At 31.1% G+C, this 25021-nt stretch overlaps 2 protein-coding genes across 2 annotated transcripts; both read right to left on the bottom strand.

The window, feature by feature from the left end:
* Window positions 1–12203: 12203 nt before the first annotated feature.
* On the bottom strand, window positions 12204–18608 carry LOC132934046 (E3 ubiquitin-protein ligase sina-like). The gene is made up of 2 exons (XM_061000328.1): window positions 18003–18608; window positions 12204–12641 (listed from the first exon to the last, which is right to left on the bottom strand). Exons 1-2 carry the CDS (start codon window positions 18606–18608, stop codon window positions 12204–12206), a joined length of 1044 nt encoding a protein of 347 aa, XP_060856311.1.
* Window positions 18609–21800: 3192 nt separating this feature from the next.
* LOC132933165 (uncharacterized) lies at window positions 21801–22361 on the bottom strand. Its single transcript, XM_060999484.1, is given in 1 exon segment — window positions 21801–22361. A coding segment is annotated over 1 exon segment (561 nt).
* Between the last annotated feature and the right edge of the window lie 2660 nt (window positions 22362–25021).

Genomic DNA, 25021 nt, shown 5'->3' with positions numbered 1-25021 from the left:
TTCATTTAGATTTTTATTTAAAATAGAACAATTCTATTGAAAAATATTTTTAAGAAATATTACATTTGCAATTTAATTAATTAATTTAATAAGTTTTGCGGAAAATATTTTTATTATTTTTGCATTTCAATTTTCTGATCTTTTTGCATATTGTTTTCTTTGTGATCTTTTATTGATATTTTATGCACTGTCCCAGGACATACATTTATATACTACTCACACTACAGAAATAGTAGAAGGTATAGAAAACAGTGTTAGGAGAAATCTTTTGCGAACACTTAGTCAAACAGAAGGGTTAAGTAAAGTTCTTACTCCACAGAAAAGTGAAAAACAAAAATTAGCGGGTAGGTTGAGTTCTAGATCTGATCCAGGAGTAGTGCATGTTCAGTTAGCATCAATAACAAAAAAACGAGTAGCGAACGCAGAATATACAATGAATTTGGACAAAGCAATTTCTATGATACCGATCTGCACGGGTAAAAAAGATGTAGCCCAATTTATAAATACATGCGATATAGCACTAAAAGACATAAGACATTGAGGAGAAAGACAAACCACTGTTATTAAAAATAATAACTTCAAAGTGAACAGGGAACGGTTTGGAAGTAACGAAATATAGGAATTTAGAAACCTGGGAATCAATTAAATCGATTTTAGAGGGAGCATTCGAACATAAAATTTCGGAAAGAGATTTATCAATAGGTTTAAATACAGCACGCATGGCAAAAAGCGGAAAATGTAGCAAAATTCGCGAATAAAATCGAAGAATTATATTATAAAATATGTGCAGCTAGTATAGTAGGTTTAAAACCAGCGGAAGCACTTACGGTCAAAAACCAAACCAAAAAACAAGCTATGATTATATTTATGACAGGATTACCACATCATTTATATATAGTACTTAACGCTCAAAATCCGACTTCATTAGAAGACTGTATTAAGTTAGCTCTAGAGGAAGAATTAGAATATAATTCTAAAATAATAATCGAATTTTTACAGGAAAATGTAGAAAAACAAAATTTTAATGGGGCTTTGCTTTTCCCAAGCATTGGGGACGAAGCGAAACAGCAAAACGGTTGTAAACGCCGGTACCGATCCTACGAATTGTGCGGTTGTTGGCAACGACTTGTGTTAAGTGTTGAAGGCTGGAGCGGGGACAGGTCAATCAATATGTACAGTATAATCAAAAGTTTAGGGTCGGAAACACGTATATTTGCAATAAATAAATAATTCAATTAACGGGCGCCCAAAATAGTAATATAAACTTAACACTAAATACCACAGCTGGTGAACAATAATTATAATATATATACAGCCCACTGACACGTGGGACCAAAACAAATGATAGACCTGACTATGACTACGGCTATTGCGTGGAAAACACTCGCGATCACGCGGAGGGTAACAAAACACGCGCACGTGGTCACACGCAAATTTTTATTTTACTCGATGTAAATAGGTACGTATCGCGACAACGATAATAACGCGAAAACGTACTTCAGTAATAGGTACTAGGTATCGATCGTGGCCGCTGATCACAGCTCGGGCCCTCTTGCACCTCACGTTCACACGAGGTATTACGACACACGGGAACGATAGCGTGGACGTTGCGCTACGTTCAGCCGTTGGAAAAAGACAAAAAACCACTAAGTTCGCGACGGCCCGCGGCCGATGACCAGCTCGCCGGCCGTTGACGGCGGTGCAGTAACTTCGGAGGGGGAACTCGTCGCGCGGAGCTTCGACATCTCGCGTGACTTGGAGCGTCCATGATTTTGGCGGCGACCCCGTTCCGCGTTCGAAGAACGATAATGGTAAAAATCAAGTTTTTAATCGTAATGGAAATGGAAATCAATATCAAAATAATAGAAATAATAATTTTAATAATCGTAATGGTTATAATAACGGATATCAAAAATTCAACAAAAATATTAATCGCGGCGGAAACAATAGTTTTAGTAATCGTGGTGGGTATGATAATTTTAATAATCGTAGCGGATATAATAATAATAGTAATTATAGACAAAATTATAACAATAATAATAATTATCAGAGAAATAATAATAATCAGAGTGGAGTAGCACTAGATGTTACACGTGTGGAAAGTCTAATCATTACGCCCGGGAGTGCTGGCAGACGGTCGATCGTCCAAACGGAAACGGACGGGCGAACACAAACGATAACAACCGTAACAGCGCCACGCGTAATACTGCCAGGGATGGGCAAGATACTCAAAAATCAGTATCGAGATAGTAGATACTAGATACCTGGATTTAGAGAATCGAGATACTAGATACTCGGTACTTGGCTCTAGAGTATCGCGATACTAGATACTCGATACTTGGCTTTGGACTATCGCGATACAAGATACTCGATACTCGATACTCAATACATTTTAATAAAATTAGTCACTGGATTTTTAAAAATTATGTTTATTATTGTGGGTACGGCCACTTCATTAAGTAATTAGAATGAAAAATAAAATAAAAAACATTGACACTTTCAATAGTATACATTAAAAAAATTGCAATAGTAATAGTAACATAACATCATTCATTTATATAGTTAATTTATCTTTGTTTCCTTTTAAAAATACAAGTTTTTCAAAGGTTATATCGGATAATTTATTTCTGGTAGGATTATTAATAAATCCTGCCATGGAAAACATTCGTTCTACGGGTGCTGAGGAGCATAAGCTGGTATTAAATCTAATAAAAAGTTTTTTTATAATTGGATAATTGTTTAAAATATTTAACGATTTAGCCTTATCATTAAAAAAAGTAACTACTTCCAGATCAGCTTTTTTAATGGTTTTAGATTCTGGTTGCGATGAATAAACAATAAAATTGTCATCATCTTCATCGCTAGAATTTGAGTTATTAGTTATATCATTATTAAAAATATTTTCTGCAGCATTTATACATAGGTTTTGAATTCTATTTTTTTCGTGGTCATATTCATTAGAGATCCATCTTAATTTATAACATGGATGAAAACAAGTTGCTAAAATAGCTTCATTTATACTGGGAGATAATTCAAAAAAATCGCTAAATCGTTTTATTAAAGAAATGGTGTTATCATATTAGCTAAATGGCGAAAATTTTTTTCTTTTAACATTTCTAGTCTAGTTTTAAGTGAATATAATGTGGGTATACATACAATCTGAGTCAGTATAATAAAGGTTAGGTTAGTATAATAAAGGAAAACGATCGTCACATAGTGACTCACAGTCCGCAGAACACCAGGTGTGTAGCTGGCAGTGTTTGTATAAAAATCTAATCTACTAATTTTATCGTGTTCATTACCTACCTTATCGCGAAAGGTGTAGGTACTATTACATAGTAGAAAAATAAGGTACAGTCTTACAGACGTAAAGTCCAATTTAAAGTACGTGTGTAACATAATATTATATTTTATATACAACCATTACACCACTAACTTTTCAAAAGTGGTTTCTGACAAGTAAAAATAATCGTAAACAATTAATTTTTCAAAGTATCGCATTAATGTATCGAGTATCTTTTGATTAAATTAATTCATGAAATACTCGATACATTGACTAAAAATGTATCGCGATACAAGATACTCGATACTTCACATAATTGTATCGAGATACAAGATACAAGATACAAATGTATCTAAGATACGTATCTTAGATACTTGTATCGAAGATACTGCCCAACCCTGAATACTGGAAACAGCAATACTCAAAGAAATAATTCTAGTAGTCAAAATTTACATTACAGTTATGTAATAAGGTGGGACATGAAATTTCAAATTGTTTTACAAAACAGAAAAATGAGAAAAATAACGCAGGGAATTCAAAAATTCGAGAGGGCAGACCCCAAGTGGCGTAAGGTTTGTCCACGAGATAATTAAGTCACCACAACAAAAAGTTACCACATTACAATAAGATTAGTGGAAAACCATATTACTTTAGAATCACCTAGTGTTAGTAACAAGCAAATTAATTATTAGTCGACACAGGTTCAGATTTAAATATAATTAAAATCAATATTTTGAAAGGGGACACGGAAATTAATGAGAAAGAAAAAAACTATTTAAAGGGTATTAATGAAAAAATAGTATCTACAATAGACAAAACAAAAATAAAATTAGTAATAGATAATAAGGAATTTGAAACAGAATTGTTCGTAGTGAATAAAACATTTCCAGTTACGGGAGATGGCATAATACTAACGTCGTTGCATTATTTTTATATACCTATACCTATTATTTTCATATTATTATTTACGTGAAATGAAATAAAATAAAATCACTAAAATTATGTTCGATATAATATTACAATGCCCGCGACTGTCCTTGCATTACCGTATTGCCTCGACAGCCACGGCTGTGAGTAAAACCTTATATTTTTAGTTCCAAAAACACGGCTGAGTGACTGGTTTTAGAGCAAAAAACCTCTTATAAAAGTTGAAGAGAAGAGTTGAATCTGTTAACGTATAGGATTTTGATATTTTAATTAAATATACCAATTATTCACAATTCAAAAAAGTGAAAACAAAAAACAAGAAATGCAAAACGGTTTTATGGATTTTGAAAATGAATTATTGAAAATCGAGTCGTCTAATTTTTTATAAAATATCCACAACAACCCTTTCAAAAACTTTTAAACAAATTTCTATAGTATATATTATTTATTGTATTAAAAATATAAGAATTTATAAAAAATAAAACTTATCTCATTAAATAATAAATATTAGTCTGTCAGCAACATTTTGGATAGTACCTAAGCATGCTTAGATTTTTGAGATTAGCATATTTATTGTTAAAAAACTGAACATAATTGGTACATTTGGGAGGTCAAAATTGAAAATTCCTAGTAGTTTTAGAAAGCATCGAGAAAAAGTACCGACAAATTACGAAAAAACCGCTAAAATTGGGATTTTAATTTCTAACGCTTTGTTTATCACCATACAATAGAATAAAAAAAAAATAATATAAGGACTACGCTAACCACTCAGAATCATTTTTCGTATACAATATTTTATCATTTTATTCAAATATAACACATCTATTACAACTACTGTACAGCAGAGCGGTACCCACAACCAACAAACATCCTGTTTTGGTTGGTTCGGTCGGTGTCTGTTTGTGCTCTTATATCCGGTGATATATCCCCTTCTCCTGTTCCGATCCGATCGCGGGTGGTGCCTAAGGATAGGTTTTTATCTCCTGCTTGTTGCCGTGTGCCATGATTTTAAGTGTCTTTTCTTCGTTTGACCAATCACAGGCTGAGATTGGTCGAAACTGTTTTATCTTGGTTGTTGGTACTGAAAAGAACCGTTTTCGTGTTGTGTGTGGCAAAGTTGTTCCGTAACATTTTTAACTACAAAATCATTATGAAATAATTTGATCATTTTTTTCAAAATTTGAACTATCAATAAGTACTTAGGTATAAAAAAAATGTGTGACTATGTATTATTAATATGTTACAACTGCTATTATAACAATATATCAGGAGCCATTGATATTTATAGTCTATAGAAAAAAAAACTAATAAAATTGAAAACTGACAATGTCTGTTATAAGTTCAAAAACAGTCAATACATTTTTTTAAATTTTATTGTGTATAGAAAATAAAAGTATAACATTCAGTAAAATGTTCATACAGTTCTTCGTTTTTGAATAACAATAAAATAACAAAACCGCTAAAAAACTTAAAAGCTCATAAAAATTTATTTTAATTTGTTTGTAGACATTTTTAGATTCTGAGTGAAACGACGAATGTATTGATTTTACAATAATGTGGTTTTTTTTTTTTTGTCTGTGTACACGACAAGTAGTTGAAATAATGCTTCGATTTTCAACTTCAGTATCTTGTGAGTAAAACCTTATATTTTTAGTTCCAAAAACACGGCTGACTGACTGGTTTTAGAGCAAAAAACCTCTTATAAAAGTTGAAGAGAAGAGTTGAATCTGTTAACATATATGATTAAATTTTTGAAATGTTATTAATTATACCAACTATTCACAAATCAAAAAAGTGAAAACAAAAACCAATAAATGCAAAACGGTTTTATGGATTTTGAAAATGAATTATCGAAAATCGAGTCCTATACGTTAACAGATTCAACTCTTCTCTTCAACTTTTATAAGAGACGGTTGAAACTAAAACTTGAACGTGGCCCAACAATTAAAAAATCTTTTAATAAACTTAGAACAATCACTTTCGCCAATTAAAAATACTAAGCAACCAGTTAATTTAAAATTTGAATCTGAAGAAGTAAATCAAAATAACGAAGCGAGTTTAAAAATAATTAATAACAATTCAAAGGGAGAACATTATCTCCACTTATTACAAAATAAAATAAATACTAATAGCGATATTTATACGGAATTTAAAACGGTTGATAATACAATTAAATTAACTTCCAAAAAAAAAAATGGCGAGACCTCAACAATTTGTACCAAATACTTTAACGGTTCGGGCGATGAATGCGTATTAGAATTTTTCGAGTACTTTAACGTGGTAACTACTGCTCAGAGTGGTCTCCGAAAATAAAATTAACTTACTTCCACTGTAGTTAAAAAATTCTACTTATAAATTATACTAGACATTAACAATTAATAACTTAAATCGGACTTTTGATGGAATAGAACGAATAAAAGGAAAAATTTGCATCACTGGCTAGGAATCGTATTCTAATAAACAAATTACGATTTAAAAATTAAAATCGATAGAAACAATATCGGAGTTCTTAGCAGATATTTTATATTTAATTAGTCAAACTAATTGAACCATTCCTGAGACAGAGAAAATCGATATAATAGGCACTAATACCAGAATACTATAACACCGGGGATCATTGGACACCGGGATGTTATGACAAAAACAATGATAATCCCAATCTAGAAGTGACAGGAGTTACTTTTACATATGATTTTCGTTCTCTTCATAATTCTCTCGCCTTACTAAGGGAAATGAGAATTTTAGAAACAATCAACAAGGTTCCCAAAACCGAGGTAATAAACAATGAAAACGACTTGAAACGCGCCAATTATCCATTGACCGAGGTGCGCGAAGGAAAACACATTTCAGTAAATTTAAACAATCCAAATAGTCATAGCCAATGTAAAAATATAAAAGCTAAACCTTATACAGCATTTCAAAAAGTCGACCAAAATCTACCTCACGACAGTAAAGATTAATGCAAGAAATAATAAATTTTATAATAAAATGTAATTTAAAATATTAAAATATAAAGACAATTTGCAGGTGATCTTACAACAAATTATTTACCACGTTGTAAATAATATAACTGTCGAGAGACCACAATAAATATTTAACAACTACTTAATTTCTGAATATTGTTAAGCAATATCAACGAAGTTAAGTCGTTTGTAAAACTTATCAAAAAAAATGTAATAGTTTTTTAACGATATATTCAATATAATAATTAGTAGTGTAGGTATACAACGCAATTTTTAACGGTTTTGCATTTTTCTGAATAAATAGGTAAATTAGTGAACAACAAAAATATTAATTCAGCACAATTTCATTCATGGGCATATTATATTATAATATTATTGTCGCAGCCGTGACAATATAAGTAGGCTCCGCCACCGACCAGCACACACATACACACACACAGTCGTTATTTTTATAATTTGTATTAAATGTTTATTGTTATGTAATATGCAGATTATAAAGCTCGTTATTGCATGCCGCCGCGTCGGCTGTTTAGTTATGAATTATGATTTTTGCATGGCCGCCGAAGGAGTCCTGTCCGCTCCGCAGTGCTAACGCCGAATCACGTTATATTGTCTGGCGCTAATCGCCATCGTTTTTTTTATATTATAATTTTTACGTGCGCGAATCGCCGTATTTTTATAATGTATTTATTGTATTTTAGTGTGTGCTAATCACACGAATAACGTCTGTTATTATTCATATTGTCGCATAATATTGATTATTGACCGTGTACGCTATTTAATATACCTTTATACTTTATGAATTGCGAATTATATTGTAAAGGAATAGCTTTACGTACTCAATTCACGTGTTTGTGTATAAGTATTATTCTACTCGGAGAGGCAGTTCTCCTTGAGTTGTTATGATTTCCTAGACGTAACCTCATAGTTAGAAATCACATTCTATTTTGGCAAGCTAATCAAGGGAGCGGCCAACAACAAGTTATCATTACGAGGTGAATGTTGCGAAAATAACAACTTATTGAACCAGCTACATCCACCGCAAGGACGCCCCGTCCATGCGCAGGATCCATCAAAGGAACCGACATCATATATAGGAGGGCTGGGAACACAGTAAAGACAGATGTACCTGGACCAGCAACGCAGAAGCGACTTCATGCCACTAGCCATTACAGGACGACTACTACTACTACTATTACCACAACGATATTATACATTTTATTCTGTTATAATAAAAACATTGCAATTACTATTCTAATTTGACTACTATTATTTTCAAAATCATCTACATAGTGAATCCCTGAAGGGGCAGCACGTAACGGTAGGATATTCATTCAAAGGAGGCAACCGTCAAAGGCTACAGTCAACAAGGAGGAATTGATCACTCTTCCAAGGCGACAACTCTGAAGAAGAACCTATACACAAAACAAATAAGTCACGTTGCAGCACCATCAAATTCATCAGCATGTCATCAGCATCAAGGAACACCGCTTTATTGTGAGTGAATAACTATTTTAAATTTGTTACATAGACGTATGCAACATAATTAAAACAAAAGTATTGTTAAGTAGTCGAGCATAGGTATATTGGTGTAAAACGTAATATTTTTTTTGAATTTATTGAGGGCGTATTATTGAAATTTTATTGAATTAAAGGGTATTATTGAATTATTATTGAAGTTTTATTGAATCAAAGGGTATTATTGAATTATTATTGAAGTTTTATTGAATTAAAGGGTATTATTGAATTATTATTGAAGTTTTATTGAATTAAAGGGTATTATTGAATTATTATTGAAGTTTTATTGAATTAAAGGGTATTATTGAGTTATTATTGAAGTATTATTGAATTAAAGGGTATTATTGAATTATTATTATATTAAAGGGAAATTATTGAATTATTATTATTATGAGAAACGTATTAAATAAGTGGTGAAGTGATTTATGGACAAAGAAGGTACATCTCCCTTGAACGTAGCTAATTCATTGTATAACACTAGTGTAGAAGACGAGTTAAACGAAACGAATAGACAAATTGAATTATTAAGCCCGATTAGAAGCCCAGCCCAGTTGAAAACCCAGTTAGAAGCCCAGTTAAAAGATAACCCAAGTAGAAACCCAAGCCCAGCACTCAAGCCCATTACACGTAGCACAGTTACAGAGAGTTTTGAATTTCAATCATTAGATTATACAACTAAAAAGCGCGCAAAGAAAATGGTGGTTATAAGATTAGAAGACGCTTTTAAATTAATACCACTATGTACAGGAATAGACGATATTTATCAATTTATAAATGCATGCGACATGGCAGTAAGCTTAGTAGAGGAGGCAAATGCACCAACGTTAGTCAAATATATTACTACAAGGTTAACAGGTAGAGCATTAGAAATGATTAAATATAAAAACGTGGACATATATAAAAAGTTATTTAACAGACGCATTCGAGGTCACCGCTACGGCTTCAACCTTACAAATACAATTAAATTCTATTAGGATGCACAATAACGAAGACGTAAATGATTATTGCCATAGAGTAGAAAAATTATATTACCAACTATGTACCGTCAGTACACTAGGTAAAATAGATACAGAAGCAAAAATTATACATGAAACACTTAAAGAACAAACGTTAGCAAACTTTATTAAAGGATTAGTAGAACCGATTAGGACAATAGTAAAATCATGTAATCCGTAAACCCTTGAAATGGCTAAACAGTTATCAAAAGCTGAAGAGGTCGAATATAATACGGAGAGAGATAATTATAGGCGTAGAAATGAAAATTCAAACAACAGAAGTAATTTTTCACGTAACAATTAATAGCAATAATTATCAGAGAACGAATAATACGAATTACAATAACAGAAACAACGGAAATTTTCGATCAAATAACTTTACGAAACCGAATAATTTTACGCGAACAAATAATTACCGACGAACAGATAACTTTTCGCAACCAAATAATACTAACAGGCCAGTAATAAAATGCTATAATTGTAATGGAAATCATTATGCATCGCAGTGTAGAAACAATCCAAGAACTAACTATGCAAATAACAGTAGCAACAACCGTCCACCTAATAGAAACAATTTTACGCAACCACCAACGAACTATAATATACAAGTAGCAACATGTAAGTTAGCTCTAGAGGAAGAATTATAATATAATTCTAAAATAAATATAGAAAAGTACATGTAAATATGTATATACGCTGAGACAGATAATAATACAAATATAATAAATATAAATATAAAGTAAATATAAAAATAAAGATAGAGATAAAAGAAAAAAAAATCATCTTAAAAGAAAAAAAAATATAATGTATATAAAAATATAAAAATAAATTAAAATGTTATTAACATGGTTGGAGAAATATACATATCAAAGATAGTGTATATATATTGTATGAAAAAATATATATTGTAGTAATTTTAAGCACTCATATTGTATTAAATGAACTAACAATAGAATAAAAATATTAATTGTGAAATATATAAGTTTATTAATCATGTAATGTAACTAACATAGATAATAAATAATCAGAAAAAAATTTTAATAACGTACTAATAACAATAATAAATGAAATGTTGTAAAAAGATGTAACGACAAATATATGGTGTATTTTATCTTATATTGGTTGTAGATAATTAAGAAAAACTTTAAATTGAAATGAATGTAACAACAAAAGATTGTAAAATGTAACTAAAATGTAATGTAACTTTGTGATTGCGGAGGATGCTTGTAATAGGAATCAAAAAGGAGTTAAATTTTAGGTCTTAAACATAAAATTCAACTTTTAAGGAGAGAGGTGTAACGGATGATATCCGTTTACTCCTACATATACCAAATAATGAGTATAAGTAGATAACATGCAGATATAATAAATAATGCAAATATAATTATTACAACAATGTAAATCGAATAAAGAGTATAGGTAGTTAACATACAGCTATAAGAAATTGAAAGGAATAAGAAATAATGTTATGTTTATGATATAGTAATTGACAAATACCTAAATGCTCGACTAAGATGACGAAGGGGGTTACCGGTGAATATCGTTATTATAAACTGACAATCACGTTAATTTTATGAGTAATATTTGAAAGGACCACATCATATTATATGCGAATCGTCAATCATATATAAAACAATGGGAATTGGGTATATATTTATATATATATATCGTACATAAATATACATATTATATACATGAATATAGATATATTTATGTACATGACGCATAAATAGAAACGGGAAAGTAGTATCTAATAAATGATTGACAATCATGGACACAGAGATAAGACTTTTTGCACAACTAAGCGTGTAAGGATATAGATAGCACACTGTGAGCAATACGGATAAGTCGATAGGCAAGCCGCAAGGGGGACGGTAGGGGAGTAGGAAACCCTTATAAAAGCTGACCTAAAACGGCCTGTAATCAGACGTGTTCACCCATTGCCATCACAAGCATCTTCACGACACTCAGCACCAGAATTATATAATTTGGATTTATAATTTAAACACCAGAGTAAATTATTAATAAACGTCTATTACAATTTAAAGAGTTTAAATTTATTCAATCAACAAGAAGAAATCCTCATCACAACGGTTTTGCTACCTGCAACCCGGTAAACCACACAATCTACACGATTGTCAGTTTACCACAATATTATTATACACTACCACCCATATATTTCGTTAAAATATAACGTTCATTTATTGATCAGTTAAAAACAAATTACTTAAAAACAAATAATTATTCAAACATCCCACGCACAGACGATCTCGTACTGAATGTTGATGAATTGACCCGCGACGGTAAGGTTTTGATGTCAACGACGATTGATATATTTTAATACAATTATACAATTACACACACACACACATATACAGATTTTCGGTGGTCGAATTATTGTTAGGTACATCGTCACCATGACTATAATGATATGATAATATTATTACACTCTATCGACAGTCATCGTATGTAATAATGACTTTAAAAATAAAGACGAAACCTTTTGATGCATGTGGTTTAAGTCGAGGAGGGATGGTTTCGGAACTGGCTGTTGCTATCGTACCGACGGAACCAACTGATCTCCATGCGACCGGACCTGGACCGGAACATGGAGTATGCGTTGGGAAATCCCGCGGTGTGGCAGCCCTCCTTCAGGGCTGTACTCCAGAAGACCTGCTTCGTCCTGCTCTTGGTCCGGGTACGGCCGTTGCCGTCGAACCACGTGACCCGGTACAATAATTCCGGTTGTCGTGGGTTAGCTCGATATTGGTCGAGGTTCGATATCGAGTGTTGGCTGTCCTGTGGGCTCTTCACTATGAACAGTCCTGTCTGTATCCGCGACTGCGTCTGCCGTGACACCAGCACCCACATCATGCCATACGCCGAACGGACCAGGTACGTCCGGCGCTGGTTCCTTGTAATTGTTTGGAGGTCGGTCACGTTCAGCAGGTTTGTCTGAAAAGACGCGGGAAAACGGTGGTTTTTTGATTAACATAATATTGTGCATATTATTGTTTATAGTATACAAATAATAATAACAGTTGGGAAAATATGTATTCTAAAAGAATCACAAAAGCAAAAAAACGATTTCTAGTAATGCGACAGCAATTGAGCGCATTAGTTTCTTAAGCTGGTTACACACGAGGCAGATCGTCCGCGCGCGGACGCGGATTCTTTTTGAGACTGCGTCCGCGACCGCATCCGCGACCGCATCCGCGTCTTATTTACACACGAGGCGGAATGACCGCGCGCGGACGAGGTTTTCGACCGCTATCACGTCCGCGACAGCGTCTGCGGTTTGCTTACACACGAAGCGAATTATGAATGCGGTTTATTTATATTTTAAGATATTTCGCGCCAATTTATCATGTGATTTGAATTTGCGCTAATTTGTAACAAAGGTAGAACACAATCAGTTGAGCTTAGAACGTGATTGAAACACGACGTTACTACGCTAGTCAGAGTTAATTCCGGGATATTTCGCCTTTTTTTGTTATTTTTTGTTAAAAAGCAATATTTGTTCAATTATAATGGATACGTTAGACGATGTCGAAGCAATATGCGTCTCATATGTTCTAAATAAAAGGCACAAAAAGCAACAAAAAAATGTTAAAAGGCGTTATTGGGTACATCCATTAAATGTAAAAAGGCCCAAGAAGGCCAATTTTACATACATTTTATGACATTACGAGCACACCCTGAAAAATTTTTGAAATATTATCGAATGAGCATTAAATCTTTTGACGAACTGGTAAGTTAATAAGTTATAATTGCTTACAATTTTTTTTAAATAAATTGTTGTAAAAATTATATTTTGTATATATCCAATACCAGGTTTTACTCACTGGACAATACCTACAAAAACAACATAGAAATATGCGTATCCCAATTTCTCCAGAGGAGAGGTTGACTGTCACGTTAAGGTAAGGCCATCAATTATATATCTAATACATATTTTGTAAGTAATTATGTTTATGAATCTTTACAAACTTTTAATAATGCTTTAGTTTCTATGAGAATAAATGTAAATCGTATGTTTGATAGGTAAATGATAATATTTACATTTACCAATATTAACATTAATTATTTAATAGTAGGTATCTATAGATAATATATATATTAGAATATATGTAATAGATGATATTTTTGAATTGGTAATTTAAAAAAAAAAACAATTCAATTACTTTGATACACAATTTTTTTAATAATAAAACTTCAACATGATGTCACTTGTGATTATAACAATATAAATCAAACAAAATATTATTAACTATAAAATAATTAAAATTAAATAGTTAAAAATTACATATTTACAATTTTATTTTAGTTTATAAAACAAAAAAAAATTACTTTCCAAGTATAGAAAAAAAACATAACACACTTCCTGTGGGTTCCAAAAATTTAATTATAAAAAAAATCAATAATTATTGTTAGAGCATGGTGGAGTAGATGTAGATGTAGATGGAGAAGTCGATAATGGATAATTTTGTTGAGAATAGTATGGGTTGGCAGAGTGACTAACATTTGTTTGAACAGCAGATGTTGGTATAGTTGAAGTTGAAGAAGAAAATGGTATACCATATGGTAAGGTGGGTATTGAGGATAGGAGTATAAAACGTCATTGGTCTGAACAATGTATACAATTTTCAATTTTTTTGACCGATCGCAAAATTATAACATTTTTTATTCTGACCAATGTCTTACAATAATGTGTGTTTTTTTTTGTGAGTCTTTCATTCAAAATATATTGTTATTATTAATACGGAAGCCTGTAAGTTGAATTAATATTATTGTTATAACTTTAGAAGTTCCAGGTACCCACATATTATATTTTTGAATTACAAAAAAATAACTCAAACGTTATTCTTGATTATTTAAGATGTAATTTCGTCCAACCCTATAAAATAACTAAAAAAAACTGTGTTTATATATTTTATAGAATTTTTGGTTACAGAATAATCTACTTGGGTGGGACATTTTTTTCAATTTTCAATCTTTAGCTATAAAAGATGAACATTTTATAATTTGTGATTACAAAATAATTTATTAAATTTAGTTAAAACTTGAACTTTTAACGCTCATAAATATTTAATTTGATAAACGTAGAAAAACTTATGAGGAATGAAATCGGATTAAATTTTCAAATCATAGATATGAGCATTTTCTATACACGATAAAATTTAAAAAATATTTTGAGCTGTTTACGGACATTACCAATTTTCGATTTTTTTTTAGTTTTTATTTCTATAAATGTCAATTAAAATTTATTTGTTGGGTAAAAATGCTTGAAAATTTAATACATAGCTCCTACTATATTGTTTAAATAAAATTTAAAAAATATTAAAAATCCTTAGTCACAGTTTTTTTTATCAGCATTTAATGTTCGAATTTTGACAAAATACGGAAAAAACACGAAAATTATCAAATTATTTTGAGTTAAGAATTCATAAAAATTGTTCTTTTAAAATCTAAGATTTTATAATTTAATGCAAGATTCCTCATAAGTTTTTCTACCCTTATAAAAAAAAAAAATGTCTACCATTAAATTAAATTAAATTTTTTATGAGAAAAGATACCGTTGAAGAAAATCTAAGGATTTTAAATTTTTCTTCGCTCCGCTCAAAATTTAAAATTATATAAATTTTTGTTTCAATAATTTTCATACAATATTATAATATTCAGATATTTGGCTTGTGGAACACATTTCTCAGCATTACATTTCGAGTTTCTTATGGGAGTGTCGACCATATCGAATATAGTGCTGGAAACATGTGAGGTTATACGGGACATATTACAGCCAATTGAGATGTCAGAGCCCACAACTAATGATTGGCTGGATATTGCATCAGGATATTTTGAAAAGACCCAATTTCCAAATACAGTCGGGGCGGTGAGTATAATAACTAACATACATTTATTGTTTTGCTTGTTTAATGTTCTAAAAAACAAAAAATATTAATTGTTTTTAAATTTTTTGTTGCATGTTCCTAACTGATAAATTAAATGATATTAATAATAATAATAATAATAATAATAATATGTAGGTTAGCAAATTGATAATTTGAGGTTTGACTGCAGCAAATAACATAACAATTATTTTTTTATTAATAATTACAGGTTGATGGAAAACACATACGATTCGAATGCCCCAAAAATAGTGGGTCTTTGTATTACAATTACAAAAATTTTTTTTCACTTATACTTATGGCTATTTGTGACTCAAATTATTGTTTTCGCATCATTAATGTTGGATCTTACGGCAAAGAAAGTGACTGTAATGTTTTCAAGATGTCACCGTTTGATAAGAAGTTATATTCAGACAAAGTAAACTATCCTCCCGAACGATGTCTACCTGGGGATGATCAAGGTGTACCACAACCATTTATACTCGTGGCTGACGAGGCCTTTGCTCTGAATAAAAATTTATTGCGACCGTTTCCTGGCAGAACACTAAATGACGAACGACGAATTTTCAATTATCGTTTGTCAAGAGCCCATCAGTACATTGAGTGTTCGTTTGGAATCTTATCAAAGAAATGGAGAATTTTTCAAACGAGTATGTTGGTTGAACCAAATTTTGCGGTCAAAATAACCAAAGCCTGTTGTGTTTTACACAACTTTGTGAGACGCCGTGATGGGTTTAATTTTGAGGATAGCTTGAATTGTGGGATGTATAGCGTAACTGAAAGGAGAGGAGTTGGTAACGCTCAGACAAATGCGAAGGATGTCAGGGAGTATTTTGTGAGTTATGTTAACCACCCAAACGACGCGCTTAGCTGGCAAAATAAAATTATTGGTAAATAAACCAATAAGACGTAATAACATGACTCACGAGTACATGACATATAGTGTTGTTTGTAACTAATTTAGTAACCAATAGTCACTATTGTTTTTATTATTTTGCTCATTTTCTTTGTAAAACATATTTACATATTTTATACTTATATTTATTTTGGGCCTTATTTTATAATTTCATACCACATATGAGTATATTGTACATGTCATTATTAAATATGTAGAGGTACATACTTGCCTTTATAAAATTAAAAATATAATATATAAAAGTACAAAATTGTTATTATTATTTTTTTATTAACAATCAGTATTGCAATTATTGTTATCTACCTTTGTCCCTAGTAAGTAAGGATCCACGTATTACGTATACGATTAAAATATTAAGTTTATCTAAACCAACAAGTATTGAACAAAATATAATAATATCAAACTATATAATATCATATAATATATGATTATAATATACATATTGTGTAGTAATTTTCTTATATAATAATATTAAATCTTACTTTTTTCTGCCTTCTTGCCGTCATCCAGGTCTTCGAAATTTTCGGAACAGTTTTTGGCTACATTGGTCCAACCAACATGTAGCTGTTGTATATCATGATGACTTTTTGCCTCTATTATAATATCATATAGGTATTAGATAAATAGATAATATAATATCTTAATAATACGTATAGAAAGAAAGATGATGTTTTTACTTTTTAATCTATGTGTAATTACCAATTAATGAGTACTAATTACTAAAATAATTATTAAATGAGAGGATACTTACGTTTATCCCATATACAGTTATTTTCCAGTATTGCTAATATAAATTGTTCGGTATCGAACGGCATTTTAAATAGTAGAAACTTAAAAAAACGTATTCTACCTATGTATAAATAATAATTAATAAAAAATAATAACTAATTATGGCTGTAATTTTAGATTTCACTAAAATACAAATGTATCCTAAGTCAACTGAATGACAAATCCGCTGGAAAAAACCACGGCGGTTGGCGGACGATCCGCCTCGTATGAATATAGCCATTGGAAATCCACAGTTTAATTTTAGCTAGCGGATGCGGCCATCCGCCCGAAAATTAAACAAGCGCGATTCCAGGCGGTCGCTCGCGGTCGTCCGCTAGCGATTTTACTCCGTTTGAATATACTCATATAAATATAGATGTTTAATTTTTAAAGAAAATCCACGGCGGATAAAAACCGCGACCGCGCGCGGTTAAACCGCTCCGTGTGTAACCAGCTTTAGCGGAGTCATCCGGTCTTGAGTTGTGTGCATAATAATTATAAAGTTGCAGTACAGCAGTACTATTTACAGTCGTGGTATACATTAAGCTTAGATAATAATTATATCTAAGACATTAGGTTTTGAATATTTTTGATAAGAACATAATATTATGATGGACACATAATTATATAACGATGCACAACCAAGCTATAAACATCCGTGAGCTACAGTCATATTACTGTGCGTAGAGTAGTTGTGTCATATTAATATTATTATATTATCGTTACCGAAGACTCAACGGTGACACCGGGGTGCACGTTGAACCCGTGTTCGTATAACTGTTCGTACATGCCGACCCACTGACACACATGTACCAGACATGGTACATCTGGCACGTACCGACAAACAGACTCGTGTTCGTTAACGTGTTGAACGGGAACCAGATCGGGGCACCCAAAAGACCAGTTTGAGCACGCCACTTTCACCAACGGGATCGCCTCAGCTAGTTTAATGACCATGGCCGACATGCTCGCAGACTGCGCCATCGACGTCCGGCACAGCGGGCACAGGGTATTGGTAATGCTGGTGTTCAACAGCGTCTGCATGCACGACTGGCAGATTGCGTGCCCATTGGGGCAGAAGCACGACATGACAGACATCATGGTCAGACATACTGGACATTCCAGAGCACGACGGATCTGCTGGGAGATGGCCACGATCTCGGTGGTCTCAGGCTCCAGTGGCAAAATGGAAGCCGCCGACACAAACGACGGTGGCACCGCAATTACCTCAGCCGTTGATGCCGTCGCTGCCACCACCGTCTCCGTCGTACTCGCAGTCGACGACTCTGCCACCTCCACTGAAGTTGTCGCCGTCACTACCAGAGATGTCATCACGATCACGTTATGTCAACCACTGCTGCAATAAGGGATACGTGGCAATACGTAGCCGTCGGATTTTCGTCTCACTACGTCACGTTTACGACGATTTATCTCAACACGACTATTGTTATATATTATAATTGGCGATGCGGGTCACATCGTTTTGTTTATTAAGTGTATTACAATTATATGTATTTATTTTAAACAATCTGGTCGTTAAGCGATTTGTTTATCATTGAACTCACATTGTTCATAATAGTAGGTTAACGATATAGATATTAAGAGGACGCTACCCACCCAAATTTTATTATGAGAGCAAATACATGGTTCACGAATTTTAATACTGTGAAGTCTGTAATAATACTAAATTCTCCAAATTTATATTGCCAAATAAAGAAGAATATTATTCATGCTTAAGCGTTTAGATTTTTTTGATAAATCAAATAATTTGTTTTTGATACGTATTGAAAGTATTGAGTTTTTCACCTACCCATAAAAAAGAACGAAATATGTCATCGAAAAAATCAAGACGCTTAAGCACAGATATAGATTTCCTCTATTTACTGTAAATATTTGGAGATTATAATTCAATTATCCACGCGATAATATTCATTCGCCCAAAACACTTATCATGGGTCTAGAATGAAAAGGTTCTAAATCGTTTTTATGAAATTGTCCAGGAGAGCAATTTTAAAGTTTGAGTTCAAATATTTTACTCCTTGAACAACATTTTTGGAAAATTAAAGTTCTAAAGCATGCAGAAACGTATACAGTTAAATTCACAACATTATAATAATAATTTGGTGTATTGGTTGATATACAAATTATAAAAAATTTAGTATGAAAAAAAATATATTTAATTAGAACTTTTTCATTCTTATTTATTATTTTTATAATTGATAGCTGAAACCTTTTCAGAATAATGCTTTCTCATTGCTACCAATCTTATATCACGAAACAATGTAATAATATTATGAAACATCGAAATCTGTATCTTGATCGTAAAATTCTGTTGAATATGAATAAATGTAATAATTATTAGGTTTATTATTGGTAGTGATTAATTTAATTAGAACCTTTTCATACTAACGTATTGTTAATAATTTGGTTTCATTAATCGAGCATTTTAAATTTGATTAAATTGTGTTTATAATTTAATTTTTGGCGATTTAGAACCTTTTACTTTTAAAAAAACTAATCCATGTAGCGACTCGCGTTACATCTAAATACGCCTCGGCGCGGGCGTATACTGATTAATGTTTAAATTATAATAACACACAAAATTATACTAAAATATATAATATTATTAACTCTACTATTATTACAATATTATTATTAGTACAATATCAACGGGCTGAAAGTAAAACGCTACTTGTATTTTAGCTGTTAACTGTTCAAGTGTTATTTAGTAGTTGTAGCTTATATTCGATTTTAGTATATGATAAGTGTTCGCTAAATTACGCGGATGAGATCGAATTTTATTTTTTGTATCTACCTATTCTACTTACAATTACATTAATATAAATATAGCACCAAGATAAACCTGTGTCCAAAACACATTGACTTGCAAGTGAAAATTGATTCAGAGGATGAAAAACTTAGCAAGAAAAGAAAATGATTCAACGCCAATATCAATAAAATATAATGATATACTTAAGTTTTAAGTTTCCATGAATAATAATTTTAAATTACAACAAAATAACTAAAATCGTTATGGATTTTAATGAATTTTGTCATAACTTAATATATAAAAGAAAATTGTGCATATTATATACTTATCTTTAATATTTTTAACTGCTATTTTATCAAATTATGAAGAACCTTGTGTTATATTAACATGCTTTTTGACCAAACGAATAACAATTTATTGACGTTAGATGAGAATTCATTATAATACGGGTGAATATCTTATGTTGAAAAAACTTCAAACGCTCATAAAAAATTAATTTGACTTTCCAGTTAACTTTTTTTTTTCCTTTAATTAAAATTCCTTTGTCTTTTTTAAGTAAAGTCGATATTTCAACAGCACTGTTACGGCCATCCCGTCACACAACAACTTCATCCTTTAACAACGTCCAGTCATTAATGTTTAACTGCCAGTAGTGAACTAGTACGCTTTCATTAAGCACCACTAATTAAAATAATTTAAAAACGAATTATGACGTTTTAATATAATTCTGTGATGTATTAAAAAAAATATGACGTGTTTATTTATATCTATTATATTACTAGGTAAGTATTGAATAAAATAATTTTATATTATGTTTCATATGCACTCGCATGTGTTAGTTATATTATTTGAAAATGAAACGGTATACCTGTAATTTTGTCATTGTCAAAGTGTACACTATATAAATATAATACAAGTTTCTAATTATAATATTTTATTTGTCTACCTTTTAAGTATCATTCAAATTTTTTAATCTAATTTAAGAATTATTTGATCTGTAGATGAACACTTAAAATCAAAAAACTGTTTAACTGTAGTAGGTATATGACTGCATTGAATATATCGCACTATAATGCGATAAATCGGAATAAAATTCGGAGAAGGCTCTTATATGTATATTAATGTCTGATTGTTATTAAAATATTATAGGTATTTACAATATTTTATTGTTCTATTGATGAAGTAGATAAATTGTACAAAATTAAGTTAGGTGAAAATAGGCGAACAATGTTTGATGTGAATTCATTGGTATCCGGCCAAAATAGCGAAACAATTACCGCGAATGTAAAAATCGTGAATTAATAATAGCGTAAATAAAAATAGCAAATTGTAAAAAAGAGTGAAAATACATAATAGCGAAAAGAGAAACATCTGTCTTTCGGGTTGCTTATATGACACAGTGTAAAAATCAAACATATTTGTTACAATAAAAAATGGATAAAAATAGTTTATATAAATGAGATTAATAAATTTAAAAAAAGTAAAGCATAAATAAAATATGGAGTGATCATGGAATATAAATGAAAAATCATTATATTTATCGTTTATTTGTCTCTTATATATTTTTTGAATACATTCATTATAATTATAATATCGTTAAGTTCTAATAATAAGTATTTATAGTAGTAATAATAATAATTTTAAATAAAATAATTATATTCAATTTAAATATAATTATATTTAGACATTCGGTGACAAATTATATGCTATACCTTTTATGAAGTTCTTATTCTCATTAGTATTATAATTTGTAACTAATGCATGAATTCTTTTATTACAGTCCTTGTACTTTTTTTTTTCTGTGGTTGTTCTTCAGCAATATACTGCTCTCGTTTCAATTCTTCTATATTTTGAACTTTCTTAATTCCATCAATGAATTTCCATATATTAGGGTGGCTTGCTCTTAAAGAATATGTATTCTATTACTAAAGATATTAATTATTAATAAAATAATATGAACCAATAACAGATGTAAATCCTCTGTGCCACCCTTCAACAGCGTTGTTTGTTGTTGGAAGACCATTTTTGGCTGAATAATGACAATTCCAAATATCAATAGGATGTCTTGGTTGTCGTCGAGTTTTTCGTCTTCCTGTTATTTTTCCTACCCAGGTATCCTCGAAATAATCCAAGAATGGCATTAACAGGTCTTCATTTTCAACATAAAATTGTGTTTCTAAAATTTCTTCGTATGCATTAATAACGTTATCTGGTGGAACATGGGCCAAAACAGCTAACATACGAATATGAAGAGCAAAGTTAGCATTATTAATATAATTTTCGACTTGACCAACATTTTGAATTTGTCGCCACATACATTTAGAAAAATGAAAAAAACAACCTTGGTGTTCAGCATTAGGAAAAACAGTTTTGAATGCATTGATTGAGGCATGTTCAAAGTCCATTATTACCGATGTAGGATTTAAAGATGGTTTTATTTCTAATAAATATTTAAGAAAACGTGTATATGTTAATTGAGATTTATCGGTTTATAATGCATAAATGGTAGGACTAACTGTTTGGTCACCTTGTTGAATAAGTACATGAATAGTAAATAACTGATAAAAAAGTGAAGGTACCGTTTTAAAAGTTCCATCGACTAACCAATTAGTTGATTGATCCATTAATTTTAAATTATTTTCGGTCAAAAATATTAAAATTCAATCTTGTGATGCTTCACTGTCAAATATTAAAAATTGTTCGCCTTCGGTTACGTGTCCGAACTCTTCGTATGGTGTGTTTTAAATGATGAACTGAAGGCATTGCACCAGCTACTCCAGGTACTATTTGAACAGTACTGATTATATATCACCTGATTATACATACCTACTGATTATATATACCTATATTTTTTTTCTAGCAAATACTAATAAACATAATATATGAATATTACTATTTCAATAATAAATATTCCAAATAAAAAATCCCTGGTAAAATAGTCACTCAGAGTTTTTATTTGCATGACGACGATGACGATATAATATTAATATCAAGAACTCATAGTTATGTTTTTTTTTTATATATATTAATTAAAGTTTTACTGACGTAGGTCATCTTAACTTATTGTTGTTGAATTACATTTTTTTTAGCATTTGGAAAAATAGATTAAATTAGTAACAATATAATAAACAATTATTAGTATTAAAGATACTATTGGCTACGTTTTAAAGTATTTACAATCAGAAGAAAATTAAAACTAAAATTAAATAAATAATTAATAATAGTTATAATAACAGATCGTTTGGGCGTCCCCGCTTGAGTCGATAAGGTGGGTCACTTAATTTGTAAAATTTTACACTGTGAGCAGAATTTATGTGGTCGAAGAAGTTGATTGACAATTTTTTCGTACTCAGTTATTGTAGGTAGCTGGAAGTCTTTGTGAAGTACATCATTACGTACAAACCATTGAGCTTTGAAATGGTTTTCAAAACTTTTGATTGTATAACTTGTATTTTGTGTATATGGGTTTATGCACAATTTCCCCACACTGGAACTGCGTTTAAAAGTAACGGTCGTAGGATTTGCTTATAAAGTATAAGAGAATATCTCCAGTTCAATGCAGTTTGTCGGTTGATCAATGGGAATAGAACTTTTAGCCTTTGGTAGCCTTGTTGTAGTTTGGAGGTTATATACGGATTTCATATTAGTTTTCTGTACAAAATTATACTGAGGTATTTGATATTAGGTGACCAAGGAATATTACTACCGTACAATTTTAAGTTACGAGGAGTTTTTGGGCGCCAGTTGTTGAAGAGTACCGCTGTACTCTTTTGAGGGTTTAATGTTATTTTCTATTTTTTAATTTTATTCAAGTGAGCTTGAATATTTTGGGTTATTGTTTCGGCGTCTTTAGCACCTGAGTATATAGCGCTGTCATCAGCGTATAGTGCTACTTCAGTATTATTCGTTTTAGGTCCAAAACGCATAAATTAAAGAGTAAAGGCGAAATTCTTTAACCCTGTGGTACCTACTCCTGCGTTAATTTGTTTTGTTTCCGATGTAGTATCGTTGATTCGAACTTTAAAGCAACGATCGGATAGGTAGGATTTAATTAGATTGTAAATTGCAGTTGGAGTGTTTAATGTTTTTAATTTATATAAAAATCCGTCGTGCCAGACCGATCAAAGGCTTGGGCCACGTCTAAGAAGGTTGCATCTGAATGTAGTTTTTTTTTCAAAACCATCATTTATATGCTTCACTAGGCGCAAAAGTTGTTGAGCAGTGGAGTGGTTAGATTTAAACTCAAATTGGAAATGCGGGATACCATTTATTGCATTTAAGTATTTGTTATGGAACCGTGGTTCCAACACAAATAATTCAACGCACGATTAGATCAATATAAATTATATGTTTTATTTAAGGTATTAACTTTAACTAGTTGTGTAAATATAATAAAATGCTCTTCTTAAACATACGTTATGTATAATGCTCTGTTCTAATACGACTGACTAACCTCTTCCTTGTGTGTCGGCCTACGGTTCAGCCGGACGCCGAAACGCCTAGTCTGCGGATTCCTGTCAACGAGCTGTCGACCAACACACTATCCTTATACTGTTAATATTATATTATATGTGAACACAAATGAGACACGGGGGTCCTATGATCACCGTGTTTCATCTAATCTAAAAGAGTCTGTAACTTGGAATGTTGGAGATAAGTTCAGCATAATTAAATTACAATATTTATAATCAAATGTATTTATGACAATGAGAAAGAAAAGAAAGTGTGTTCCTCTGGTATTTCAGGGTTGTACATTCTTATTAAATGTTTCCTTAGTTTATTAATAAATATTAATATTGTTATTCCAAAAACAAAAAAAATTACATAAATAAATATTACATACAATTATATTTTTAGGATGAACATTGAATTTGGTAGTACATGTATAAGTTTACTTAATTCTACTGCTTTGCTGGCAAGAATATTTAAATTTTTTATGAACTTCGTGCTTGTGATGTTCTGAGTTACTATTCCC

This window comes from Metopolophium dirhodum, chromosome 1, assembly GCF_019925205.1.
Source record: "Metopolophium dirhodum isolate CAU chromosome 1, ASM1992520v1, whole genome shotgun sequence".
Lineage (NCBI taxonomy): Eukaryota > Metazoa > Arthropoda > Insecta > Hemiptera > Aphididae > Metopolophium > Metopolophium dirhodum.
Note: the sequence above shows the minus strand (reverse complement) of the source record. Positions and strands in the feature narration are given on the sequence as shown.

Coding starts and splice junctions, on each gene's coding strand:
- LOC132934046 (XM_061000328.1), bottom strand. CDS start 18,608: ATGACATCTCTGGTAGTGACGGCGACAACTTCAGTGGAGGTGGCAGAG. Junction 12,642..18,002: donor GTGTCACCGTTGAGTCTTCG/GTAACGATAATA, acceptor GCGTCTTTTCAG/ACAAACCTGCTGAACGTGAC.